Raw genomic sequence first — 13937 nt, forward strand, 5'->3', positions numbered from 1 at the left:
TTTCCAAACCCACAACCTTGTACTACTGTCTTTCACCACCCTCAAGGTGAATGATACAGTAAAACTCATGACGAAACACAATTGAAGGAAAGTAATAACAGTCAAAACTAAATGGGGCCTGGGGGGGTCCAATCTTCTCTCTCATTACATAGTAATGGAGGGGGAAGGGCGGGTGATTGAGATGCAGATAAATTGGATATTGGGGCTTGGGAAGCATCTTCCTCTAATGCTTTTGGACACTAATCAGCGGAGGCCACTCAGGCCGATAAACACATTTAGTGGCAACACTTGGGGTAGGAAACACATCACCCTCCAAAATGTCTGCACTGCCTTTGCTACAGATTAGAATAGAATGGGAGCATTTAGCTGGGAGCATTGCAGAAGCATTATGCACATTGAACACCCCGTCTACCTTAATGAGATGTTATATTACTGTATGACTTTGGTTTGAAAGTGGGGAAAAAATTGATTTGTTTAGAATTTCTATTAATCTAAAAAAAAATCTTATAATGGATGGACAATACAGACGAGATTAAATTTATCAATGAAATGTTTAATGTATTCATTAAAAGGAATTATTTATGCAATCTAACCTCGAGGCATCAGTCTCTGTCTGGACATGCTCTGTCTGGATATTAGCATCGTCAATTACATTGCAAAGTGCATTCATAACTTCAGCCAGACTATTATCTTGGATATATTTCAAAGAAAGCAAAACTATGAACTGCCTATTCTAAACTTAACTATGCAAATAACCTGATATGAAATTACATCAGGGTTTATTGAAATACAGTATGTTGATTTACAGTATGTTGATATTCATGTGACTCATAACCCATATCAACATGCATATGCATGTATCACTTGATCCCAAGCTGTAGTGTTTTGAAAAGGCAAAGTCAGAATGGAATGTCATGTATGATATGGTAGATCCCATAGCAAAAAAATTAAACATACCTCCACCATCTTCTGCAAAGACCATTTGAGAGAGGGGGGATGAGTTATATATTATATGAATTCCCTATGAAGAAACTCAGTCATACTTATACCCATACACACACTTATGGACGAAGGGCATGGCTTCAAATGTTACAATCATAGTTTTCTTTTCTTCAGTGATATATTACTAATCCCAGGCCATATAGTGTTTGTACAAGTCTTGATTAAAAATACAAATGTCAAACAATTCCCTTTATAGCCTTTGAATGCATTCATTTAAGATGTGGTGTGGAAAAAAAATAACATTTAGCCTTTTCTTGTTTTCTGAAACAATATTACGGTGGCATGAGTAGAACTTGTGCTAAAGCCGGTCCACAGACAAAAGAGGAAATCTCAGAACACTTCTGCAAAGTGTGGATGTCATCGTTGTCATCTGAAGCAGGTCACAGATTTTCTTCTTGTCCCAGCCAGTTTTTATTGTTGGGAGTATATAGATAGTGGGTGACAGATGTTATGTATGTTGAATATGGTTACAGTGAACACAGAAAATAAAGGAGAAGAGATGTGGGGACAAGGTGCTACCATTACGTATGGTCAGTATCTGTCTGTGGATGGAGTAGAAACATCCCAACTTTGACAATAACTCTGTATACAGACTTCATATGGTTAGTCATACATTTTCCATCAGCTCTTTTCTCTCTCTCCCTGTTATCACCAGTCACACAGCATACATTTTAAGTCAGATTTAGGGAGAATTATAGGGTAGAAGGAAGAAACGACTAGAGTTCCCACAACCAAAAAGCACTGGCTCTGCAGGAATCTAATAAAGGTCACAAATTGGAAGAGAGCCTCGATCTGGCACGGTCAGTCTCAGGGAGGCTGGCTATAAAATCACTCTTGGGTAATCCTGAGTCCAGCAGGGCTGGTGCCAAGCCTGCCCCCATGCCCACTCCCATGCCCATGCCCATCCCCATGCCCATCCCCAGCGATGTAACAGTCCCCGGGAGGGAGGCTAGAGGGAACGCCCCCGCAGACATCTGGTGAGGAAGCACCATCCTATGAGTCATAGCGCTCCTGACCCCTGCATTGCCCGAGGAGGCCTGAGGGGGCCCGATGGAGGTGGAGGAGACACGGGCGGACTGTGATGGGCAGGGAGCCACGGGCTGAGCCTGGGGCAGGGAGGGCTGAGAGGCGGACAGTGCCCTGGCATTCTGACCCAGACTGCCCATGTGCAGAGACCGGGTGCTGTTATGGATGTTGGGCCTGTGTGTGGGGCTGGGCACAACTTGCTGAACCAGGGAGACCTGGGAGCCAGAAGAGGGCCCGTACTGGAATGTCCGTCCCCCAGCCGCTAAGGGGCTCTGGATGGGGGGGCTGGAGAGTGCCGCGACGAATGCACCACTGGCGTATAGCTGGGGATGCATGGTCTGCTGGGTCTGGGGGGGAGGGGAGGCTGGCACTGGGCTGGATACACTCTGCATCACCTTGAACCTCCGCACCATCCGAGGGGACTGCAGGCCCCCACCCCCTGCCAGAGGGCCTACCATGGGGGGACAGAAGCTCATGGCCACAGCCTGCTGGAGAGTGGCGATGGCTGAGCTCTGGGGAGGGCCAGGGGGGGTGAAGATGCCGCCATGTGTGGGTGGGTTGGACATGGACATGGCACGTGGCCTATTCAGGTCCACCTGCTGCACCATCTCACGGTCATATTTCACAATCTCCTGGATCATCTCGTTCTCCCGGTTGTTGAAGACGCCCGAATTGAGGTCATGCTGAACCTTGTGCATTAGGATCGAGTTCGTCTTCCCTGCGGAGGTGAGACAGAAGACGGGAGATGAGACTGAGCAGACACTGTTCCTCTGTAGAATCAGCATAATCAATACATTATACAAAGTAATAGCCAAATGGTTCAATGACTACTCCTGATAGTGCCCTACAATTCTCCCCCCTAATTGGTTGGTATTAGAGCAGTAACTGGCATAGCAGAAAAGAGTCTGGGGCAGCTGGAAGCAAGACAGACATGTATTTATACACTGTTTCAGCCTGCCTATCTGGAGGTTAGTCTTTAATTGAATTCACAGACGGTAATTTTGCACTGACAAGGGAAGAGACACTTGAGCATCAGTATGTGTGTCAGTGAGTTCACTGTAGATGTTTTGACTTGTGTGTGTTTGTGTTGTGTGTATGCCCCCAAGCTGAATTGTAAACACAAATTATGTCACACACACAGATCTCTTGCGGTGAGGATGGGTGGCCAGTATTTTTGCAGAGTCACCCAGAAAAGACGTGAGTAGGAGGAACACGTGCCCATGGCATGAGTGTGTGTTTGTGGTGTGTGTGTGTGTGTGTGTGTGTGTGTGTGTGTGTGTGTGTGTGTGTGTGTGTGTGTGTGTGTGTGTGTGTGTGTGTGTGTGTGTGTGTGTGTGTGTGTGTGTGTGTGTGTGTGTGTGTGTGTGTGTGTGGGGCTGGGTTGGTAGTGGTGTAGGGGGAGAAACCAATTTGCAGCTGAAATTGCTTCCTTCACGGAGCTTACACAGGCAGCCAGTGAGATCCCAGATCCATCTCTCCCCAGCTTTCAAACCATTTCTAATTGAACACACATAAAAACTCCTCTGATTATTACTTCCGCTCCCCTCTCATGTTTCTGAGTTGCATCTTTACGCTTTGTTTTTCCCATCAGCAGGGGATTTTCAACTTGTCTGTCTCTATTGGGCTCTTAAAAACAAATAGCGCGACACCCACATAAAAACATCAAGTAGAATTGGGCTCCAACTGGTACATGAGATAGTCTGAGGGACTGGGAGGAGATGGAACACAGTCTGACAGGCACATACATTAACTCTCTCTTATTCAAGCTGCATAACTAGCTAGTATGATACAACTTAGTCTAGTTCACAGCAGTGGGCGGATGCTCTGTACAGTAGCCTACACGTCAAGTCAAAAAGGCTAATTGCATGATGAGTCTTTAGGGTCAGGATAGAGTTCAGTGAATCCGGTCTACTTCCAGCAAGCCAAAATTGGTTCAGTGAAAGTTACCAGAGCGTTTGTTAGGTCTGGCAAATGTTCTCATAACACAAAAAGTGTCCAGTCGTCCTGATAATTATAGAATATTTGAATAAAACATTTGTCTGGTGCTGCAAAAACCTTCCTAGAACCCCTTTAATCTTTAAAGGTTTTCCAGAATTTTTCATTGGATTGTGGGGACATCACAAACGATATACAGTACTGTGCAAAAGTTTTAGGCAGGTGTGAAAAAATGCTGTCAAGTAAGAATGCTTTCAAAAATAGACATGTTAATAGTTTATATTTATCAATAAAAAAAATGCAAAGTGAGTGAAATTAAGAAAAATGTAAATCAAATCCATATTTGATGTGACCACCCTTTGCCTTCAAAACAGCATCAATTATTCTAGGTACATTTGCACACAGTTTTGGAAGGAATTCGGCAAGTAGGTTGGACCAAACGTCTTGGAGAACTAACTACAGTTCATCTGTGTATTTAGGCAGCCTCGAGTGCTTCTCTCTCCATGTAATCCCAGACAGACTCAATGAAGTTGAGATCGGGGCTCTGTGGGGGCCATACATTTACATTACATTTACATTTAAGTCATTTAGCAGACTTACATACCATCGCTTCTAGGACTCCTTGTTCTTCTTTACACTGAGGATAGTTCTTAATGACTTTCACTGTATGTTTGGGGTCGATGTCATGCTGCAGAACAAATTTGGGGCCAATCAGATGGTTCCCTGATGGTATTGCATGATGGATAAGTATCTCCCTGTATTTCTCAGCATTGAGGAGACCATTAATTCTAACCAAATCTCCAACTCCATTTGCAGAAATGCAGTCCCAAACTTGCAAGGAACCTCCACCATGCTTCACTGTTGTCTGCAGACAATCATTCGTGTACCGCTCTCCAGCCCTTTGGCAAACAAACTGCCTTCTGCTACAGCCAAATATTTCAGCTTTTGACTCCTCAGTCCAGAGCACCTGCTGCCCTTTTTCTCCACCCCAGTTCCTGTGTTTTCATGCATAGTTGAGTTGCTTGGCCTTGTTTCCACATCGGAGGTATGGCTTTTTGGCAGAAAGTCTTCCATGAAGGCCACTTCTGACCAGACTTCCCCGTACAGTTGATGGGTGTACCAGTGTCCCACTGTTTTCTGCCAATTCTGAGCTGATGGCACTGCTGGACATCTTCTGATAGCAATGGGAAGTAAGCATGATGTGTCTTTCATCTGCTGCAGTAAGTTTCCTTGGCCGACCACTGCGTCTATGGTCCTCAACATTGCCCGTTTCTTTGTGCTTCTTCAAAAGGGCTTGGATAGCAAATATGGAAACCCCTGTCTGCCTTGAAATTTCTTGCTGATGCAGTATAACTACCTTGGGTCTTGTTGCTGTGCATAGTCTTGCCATGGTGTATGATTTTTGACAGTAAACTGTCTTCAGAAACCTCACCTTGTTAGCTGAGTTTGGCTGTTCCTCACCCAGTTTTATTCCAGCTACGCAACTATTTCTGTTTCAGTTAATGATTGTGTTTCAACCTACATATTGGATTGATGATTATTAGTACCTGTTTGGTATAATTGTTTTATCATACACCTGACTATATGCCTACAAAATCCTTGACTTTGTGTAAGGGTAACTACCCTGGTCAACCTACAACCAAGCAGCACAGGAATTAAATCATCAACATGTATTGATCACATCTTTACTAATGCTGCAGATATTTGCTTTAAAACAGCACCCAAATCCATAGGATGTAGTGATCACAATATAATAGCCATATCTAGGAAAGCCAAAGTTCCAAAGGCTGGGCCTAAAATAGTGTATAAGAGGTCATACAATAAGTTTTGTAGTGATTCATATGTTGATGATGTAAATAATATTTGCTGGTCTGTGGTGTGTAATGACGAGCAACCAGACACTGCACTTGACGCATTTATGAAACTACTTATTCCAGTTACTAATAAGCATGCACCCATTAAGAAAATTACTGTAATAACTGTTAAATCCCCGTGGTGTCACGCCCTGGTCAAGAATTTTGTGTTTATCTTTATGTATTGGGTCAGGCCAGGGTGTGACATGGGTTTTTGTATGTGGTGTGTATATATTGGGATTGTAGCTAGTGGGGTGATCTAGCAAAGTCTATGGCTGTCTGGAGTGGTTCTCAATCAGAGGCAGGTGTTTATCGTTGTCTCTGATTGGGAACCATATTTAGGCAGCCATATTCTTTGAGTTTGTCGTGGGTGATTGTCCTTAGTGTCCTTGTTCCTGTCTATGTGTTAGGTTACACAAGTATAGGCTGTTTCAGTTTTCGTTACGTTTTTTGTAGTGTTTGTATTTAGATTTGTGTTACGTTTTGTTTTATTAAATTATGGATCGCAATCTACACGCTGCATTTTGGTCCGACTCTCCTTCACCACAAGAGAACCGTTACACGTGGATTGATGAGGAATTAAAAAATTGTATGGTTGAGAGGGATGAGGCAAAAGGTATGGCAATTAAGTCTGGCAGCCAAACTGATTGGCAAACGTACTGCAAATTAAGAAATCATGTGACTAAACAAAATAAAAAATAAACTACACTATGGAACAAATATAAATTATATAAAGAATAATAGTAAAAAGCTTTGGGGGACCTTAAATAGAATGTTGGGGGAAAAAGCCAACTCGGCTCCTTCATTCATTGAATCAGATGGCTCATTTATCACAAAGCCCACTGATTTTGCAAACTACTTTAATGACTTCTCCATTGGCAAGATAAGCAAACTTAGGGATGACATACCAGCAACAAACGATGACACTACACATCCAAGTATATCGGACCAAATTATGAAAGACAAGAATTGTACTTTTGAATTCCGTGAAGTCAGTGTGGAAGAGGTGAAAAAAATATTGTCTATCGACAATGACAAGCCACTGGGGTCTGACAATCAGGATGGAAAATTACTGAGGATAATAGCAGACGATATTGCCACTCCTAAAGTTATTCCGATACCCAAGAATAGTAAAGCCCCCTTTACTGGCTCACATAGCCGACCAATCAGCCAGTTATCAAATTGTGTTTGACCAGATACAATGCTATTTCACAGTAAACCAATTTACAACAGAATTTCTGCATGCTTATAGGGAAAGACACTCAACAAGCACAACACTTACACAAATGACTGATGATTGTCTGAGAGAAATTGATGATAAAATGATTGTGGGGGCTGTCTTGTTAGACTTCAGTGCATCTTTTGACATTATCGATCATAGTCTGATGCTGGAAAAACGTATATGTTATGGCTTTACACCCCCTGCTATAATGTGGATAAAGAGTTACTTGTCTAACAGAGCATTGTGCTCTTTAATGGAAGCCTCTCAAATATAATCCAGTTAGAATCTGGAATTCCCCAGGGTAGCTGTTTAGGCCCCTTGCTTTTTTCAGTTTTCACCCACGACATGCCACTGCCTTTGAGTAAAGCCAGAGTGTCTATGTATGGGGATGACTCAACACTATACATGTCAGCTACTACAGTGGCTGAAATGACTGCAACACTCAACAAAGAGCTGCAGTTAGTTTCAGACTGGGTGGCAAGGAATAAGTTAGCCCTAAATATTTCTAAAAGTAAAAGCATTGTATTTAGAACAAAACACTCACTAAACCCTAAACCTCAACTAAATCTTGTAATAAATCATGTGGAAATTGAGCAAGTTGAGATGACTAAACTGCTTGGAGTAACCCTAGATTGTAAATTGTTATGGTCAAAACATATTGATGCAGTAGTAGCTAAGATGGGGAGAAGTCTGTCTATAATAAAGCAATGCTCTGCCTTCTTAACAACACTATCAACAAGACAAGTCCAACAGGCCCTAGTTTTGTCACACCTGAACTACTGTTCAGTTGTGTGGTCAGGTGCCACAAAAAAAGGACTTAGTGTCACGGCTGGCTGAAGTACTGGACCAAGATGCAGCATGGTAAGCGTACATTTGAACTTTATTTAAAAATGACGCCGACAGAACTTCCCACCACCAACGGACCAAGCAGCATGGTAAGGTGGACTCCTGGACATGGGAGGACGTTCTGGACGGCAAGGGAGTCTACACGTGGGAGGAGATCCTGGTGGGAAGGGATTGCCTTCCATGGCAACAGGTGGAGGCAGCTAGGAGAGCAGAGGCAGCCGGAGAGAGGAACCAGCGGTATGTGGGAACACGGCTGGCAAGGAAGCCCGAGAGGCAGCCCCAAAAACCTTTTTGGGGGAGCACACGGGGAGTGTGGCAGAGTCAGGAAGTAGACCTGAGCCAACTCCCCGTGCTTACCGTGGCGTGCATGGGACTGGTCAGGCCCCATACTATGGGGTGATGTGCACGGTACTGAGGCGGAGTATTCACAGGCCTGTATGCTCGGTGCCAGCGTCCCGCATTTGCCGGGGGGAAGCTGGCATCCAGCCAGAATGGGTGGGGCCAGCTCTGCGCTCGAGATCGCCAGTGCGCCTCCATGGCCCTGTTTATCCAGTGCCTCCACTACGCACCAGGCGTACGCACCAGGCCCCTGAACAGGCAGTTAACCCACTGTTCCTAGGCTGTCATTGAAAATAAGAATTTGTTCTTTAACTGACTTGCCTGGTTAAGTAAAAGAAAAATAAAACAAAATTATATCAGATTTGATTACATTCATCATTTTCCCAGTGGGCCAGAAGTTAACATACACTCAATTAGTATTTGGTAGCATTGCTTTTAAATTGTTTAACTTGGGTCAAATGTTTCAGGTAGCCTCCCACAAGCTTCCCATAATACGTTGGGTGAATTTTGGCCCATTCCTCCTGACAGAGCTGGTGTGACTGAATCAGGTTTGTAGGCCTCCTTGCTCGCACACGCTTTTTCAGTTTTGCCCACAAATTTTCTATGGGAATGAGGTCAGGGCTTTGTGATGGCCACTCAAATAAATTGACTTTGTTGTCCTTAAGCCATTTTGCCACAACTTTTGTTGTTGTTTCTCTTTGCTTTTTTGAGCTTTTCCTGCCATAATATGGTATTTTACCAAATAGGGCTATCTTCTGTATACCACCCCTATCATGTCACAACACAACTGTTTGCCTCAAAGGCATAAAGAAGGAAAGAAATTCCACAAATTAATTTTCAACTAATGCATTCCAGGTGACTACCTCATGAAGCTGGTTGAGAGAATGTCAAGAGTATGCAAAGCTGTCATCAAGGCAAAGGGTTGCTACTTTGAAGAATTATTTTGATTTGTTTAACCGTTTTTTGGCTACTACATGACTCCATATGTGTTATTTCATAGTTTTGATGTCTTCACTATTATTCTACAATGTAGAAAATAGTGACAATAAAGAAAATCTACAATCAATCTAAGCTTGATGCCCTAAATCTCACACAAATTATCAATGAACCCACCAGGTACAACCCCAAATCCGTAAACACGGGCACCCTCAAATATATCATCCTAACCAACTTGCCCTTCAAATACACCTCTGCTGTTTTCAACCAAGATCTCAGCGATCACTGCCTCATTGCCTGCATCCGTAATGGGTCTGCGGTCAAACGACCATCCCTCATCACTGTCAAAAGCTCCCTAAAACACTTCAGCGAGCAGGCCATTCTAATCGACCTGGCCGGGGTATCCTAGAAGGATACTGACCTCATCCCGTCAGTAGAGGATACTTGGTTATTCTTGAAAAGGGCCTTCCTCACCATCTTAAATAAGCATGTCCCATTCAAAAAATGTAGAACCAGGAACAGATATAGCCCTTGATTCTCTCCAGACCTGACTGCCCTCGACCAGCACAAAAACATCCTGTGGCGTTCTGCATTAGCATCGAACAGCCCTCGTGATATGCAACTTTTCAGGGAAGTTAGGAACAAATATACACAGGCAGTTAGGAAAGCTAAGGCTAGCTTTTTCAAGCAGAAATTTGCATCCTGTAGCAAAAACTCCCAAAAATTCTGGGACACTGTAAAGTCCATGGAGAATAAGAGCACGTCTTCCCAGTTGCCCCTCTTCCCAGCTGCCCACTGAACGTAGTGGGCAGCTGGGAAGAGGTGTCATCACCGATAAATCCACTATAATTGAGTATTTTAATAAGCATTTCTCTACGGCTGGTCAAGCTTTCCACCTGGCTAACCCTACCCCGATCAACAGCCCCCCACCCCTCACAGCAAACTCCTTCACTTCTCCTAAATCCAGATAGCTGATGTTCTGAAAGTGCTACAAAATCTGGCCCCCTACAAATCCGCAGGGCTAGACAATCTGGACCCTCTCTTTCTAAAATGATCTGCCGAAATTGTTGCAACCCCTATTACGAGCCTGTTTAACCTCTCTTTTGTATCGATTGAGATTCCCATAGATTGGAAAGCTGCCGCGGTCATCCCCCTCTTCAAAGGGGGAGACACTCTAGAACCAAACTGCTACAGACCTATATCTATTCTACCCTGCCTTTCTAAGGTCTTCGTTAACAAACAGATCACTGACCATTTCGAATCCTACCGTACCTTCTCCGCTATGCAATCTGGTTTCAGAGCTGGTCATGGGTGCACCTCAGCCATGCTCAAGGTCCATCGATAAGAGACAGTACTGTGCAGCCGTATTCATCGACCTGGCTAAGGCTTCCGACTCTGTCAATCACAACATTCTTATTGGCAGACTCAACAGCCATGGTTCCTCAAATGATTGCATCGCCTGGTTCACCAACTACTTCTCTGATAGAGTTCAGTGTGTCAAATCGGATGGCCTGTTGTCCGGACCTCTGGCAGACTCTATGGGGATACCACAGGGTTAAATTCTCAGGCCGACTCTCTTCTCTGTATACATCAATGATGTCGCTCTTGCTGCTGGTGGTTCTTTGATCCACCTCTACGCAGACGACAACATTCTTTATACCTCTGGCCCTTCTTTGGACACTGTGTTAACCAACCTCCAGACGAGCTTCAATGCCATACAACTCTCCTTCCGTGGCCTCCATCTGCTCTTAAATGCTAGTAAAACTAAATGCATGCTCTTCAACCGATCACTGCCCGCAGCTGCACGCCCATCCAACATCACTACTCTGGACGGTTCTGACTTAGAATATGTGGACAACTACAAATACCTAGGTGTCTGGATAGACTGTAAACTCTCCTTCCAGACTTACATTAAATATCTCCAATCCAAAATTAAATGTAGAATCAGCTTCCTATTTCGCAACAAAGCATCCTTCACTCATGCTGCCAATCATATCCTCGTAAAACTGACCATCCTATCAATCCTCGAGTTCGGCGATGTCATTTACAAAATAGCCTCCAACACTCTACTCAACCAATTGGATGCAGTCTATCACAGTGCCATCTGTTTTGTCACCAAAGCCATAAATACTACCCACCACTGTGACCTGTACTCTCTCGTTGGCCTTCGCTTCATACTCATCGCCAAAACCACTGGCTCCAGGTCATCTACAAGTCTCTGCTAGGTAAAGCCCCACCTTATCTCACCTCACTGGTCATCATAGCAGCACCCACCCGTAGCACACGCTCCAGCAGGTAAATCTCACTGGTCACCCCCAAAGCCAATTGTTCCTTTGGCCGCCTCTCCTTCCAGTTCTCTGCTGCCAATGACTGGAACAAACTGCAAAAATCACTAAAGCTGGAGACTCTTACCTCCCTCACTAGCTTTAAGCACCAGCGGTCAGAGCAGATCACTGTACCTGTACATAGCTCATCTGTAAATAGCCCATCCAATCTACCTCATCCCCATACTGTATTTATTTATTTATCTTGCTCCTTTGCACCCCAGTATCTCTACTTGCGCATTCATCTTCTGCAACATTCTTCCATTCCAGTGTTAAATTGCTATATTGTAATTACTTCGCCACCATGGCCTATTTATTGCCTTACCTCTTATTCTACTTCATTTGCACATGTTGTATATAGATTGTTCTACTGTATTATTGATTATATGTTTGTTTATTCCATGTGTAACTCTGTGTTGTTGTAGGTGTCGAACTGCTTTGCTTTATCTTGCCAGGTCGCAGTTGCAAACTAGTTGCAAACTAGCCTACCTGGTTAAATAAAGGTGAAATATAAAATTAAATAAATAAAAAGGAGAATATGTTCTCAGTCAACTTACCTGGTAAAATAAGGATCAAATAAAAAATCTAACAATTCCCACAATGTTCCACAATTTCCAAAATAGTCCATTTGATGTGGTTAAAATAACATATTTGTTTTAGGTTTAACATAATATTCCATTGATGTTCACGCAATATACATTTTACCTGGTCTTGGAGGTCCTCAGAAAATGTCGGTTTTACCACAACATTCTCAGCACACAAGTTTGTAGCTCCTTAAAACTTAAGCAGATTGGAAAACATCTCCATTATGTTTCTCTCCAGATTTAATGGCAATTTACATTGTATAATTATTCGCATAACTGGACAGTTTCTTCTGTTTTAAAACATATCTTTTGTGACGCCCCCACATGTGTTCTGGAAATGTTCTGGCAACATCAGGTGAATATTTTATACAAACATTGTATAATCATCAGCACGACTGGACAATTTTATGTTAACATTTGCTGCAATTAACAATTAACCATGTTAACATTTGCTGCAATTAACAATTAACCATGTTAACATTTGCTGCAATTAACAATTAACCGTGTTAACATTTGCTGCAATTAACAATTAACCATGTTAACATTTGCTGCAATTAACAATTAACCATGTTAACATTTGCCGCAACCTAACGAATGTTCTGGGAACTTTCACAGAACCATTTTCTTCTGGTAAATTGGGTTATTACATTACCTGGAAACCTAATGAGAACTTTTGAGGAATGTTCTGTTGTGGTTGTTAAAGATGTTGTGCACAACATTTTTGTGAATGTTATGCGAACACAAATATATGTTATCAATTGAATGTTTTTGGGATGCTATCATACTAATGTTAGATAAAACCCTAACTAGAAAGTAATGGGTATCTTAGCTAATGTTCTGGGAATGTTCCCAGTTTGCTGGGCTGTCTCTCCCATAGACATCTAAAGGAGCCAGAGCATTGTAGTACACAATATGTAAACTGTGAGACAGCAGATATTAAATATATAAACATGATTTCTTTGGGGCTTCAGTTGAAGATCTCGGAAAAAGACTCTGTGTTCCAAAAAAACTCCTAGGTTGAAAGATAATTGTCATCCTCCTTTGAATTTCTGTTTAGATTTGGAATTAATTAGCTTTCTATACTTGTTAGTCAGGCCACATGAAATACTGAGCCTTTGATGCAAGAGACTTCTGCTGTCAGGAAACAGCAGGCAAATTAAACAGAATAGTCCTAGTCCTATGTTCCACTATGCTCTGTTCAGGGTAGCTGTTAGCCTGTTGTCAATGACCAAAGACACCTTAATCTCCTCCAAATGAGTGAAACGAACAGCTCGTACGTGATGTGGAATCTAGCTGCCATGGCAACCACTGGCAGGTGGGGGATGCAGGGCCCCTTTTGTAAACATGTGAAGTCACGTGAACGAGGGATAACGTCATCATCACATTAACCTGGGCGAGACAGGGGGGCTTGCCTGCTCCGTTTAGCAAAAATATATGATTTGTTTACACTCATGGCACGGAATTCACTAACCAGGTGCTTTCCGATGACAGTTGAGTGACTGACAGCGTAGTAACACTGGCGGTAAGAGCAGCAACTGAGGGAAAACGGCTCCCTCCTTCCCACAGCATAGACAGCTGTTTAGACAGTGTGCTGATAAATCACTTTTACAAATGAGCATCACTCATCCTGTGAGCACATTTAGTGTAAACCCAGGGGAGTATGGCACACTCAAGTCATAGACAATAATCATATCTTGCAAAAGTCATATCCTTTAGATAGCTATAAATATGACATGTTAATATGACATATAAAAAAGGGAAATCAAAGATTAATTTATTAGTTGCATAGTTACAATAGGTTTCATCGATAGATATGTTCGTCTTTGTTCTGCTGATTCTATGAATGACACAAAATGCCTCAACTATGCCC

At 42.9% G+C, this 13937-nt stretch overlaps 1 protein-coding gene across 1 annotated transcript in view; it reads right to left on the bottom strand.

Moving 5' to 3' along the window:
• Positions 1–532: 532 nt before the first annotated feature.
• Positions 533–13937, bottom strand: part of LOC118401379 (potassium/sodium hyperpolarization-activated cyclic nucleotide-gated channel 2-like) — a 79927-nt gene continuing 66522 nt past the window's right edge. Inside the window, exon 8 of the mRNA XM_035798839.2 lies at positions 533–2746. Within this exon, the coding sequence (XP_035654732.2) occupies positions 1770–2746 (977 nt within the window). The 3' untranslated portion in view covers positions 533–1769. The remainder of the gene's footprint in view (positions 2747–13937) is intronic.

This window comes from Oncorhynchus keta, chromosome 22, assembly GCF_023373465.1.
Source record: "Oncorhynchus keta strain PuntledgeMale-10-30-2019 chromosome 22, Oket_V2, whole genome shotgun sequence".
Lineage (NCBI taxonomy): Eukaryota > Metazoa > Chordata > Actinopteri > Salmoniformes > Salmonidae > Oncorhynchus > Oncorhynchus keta.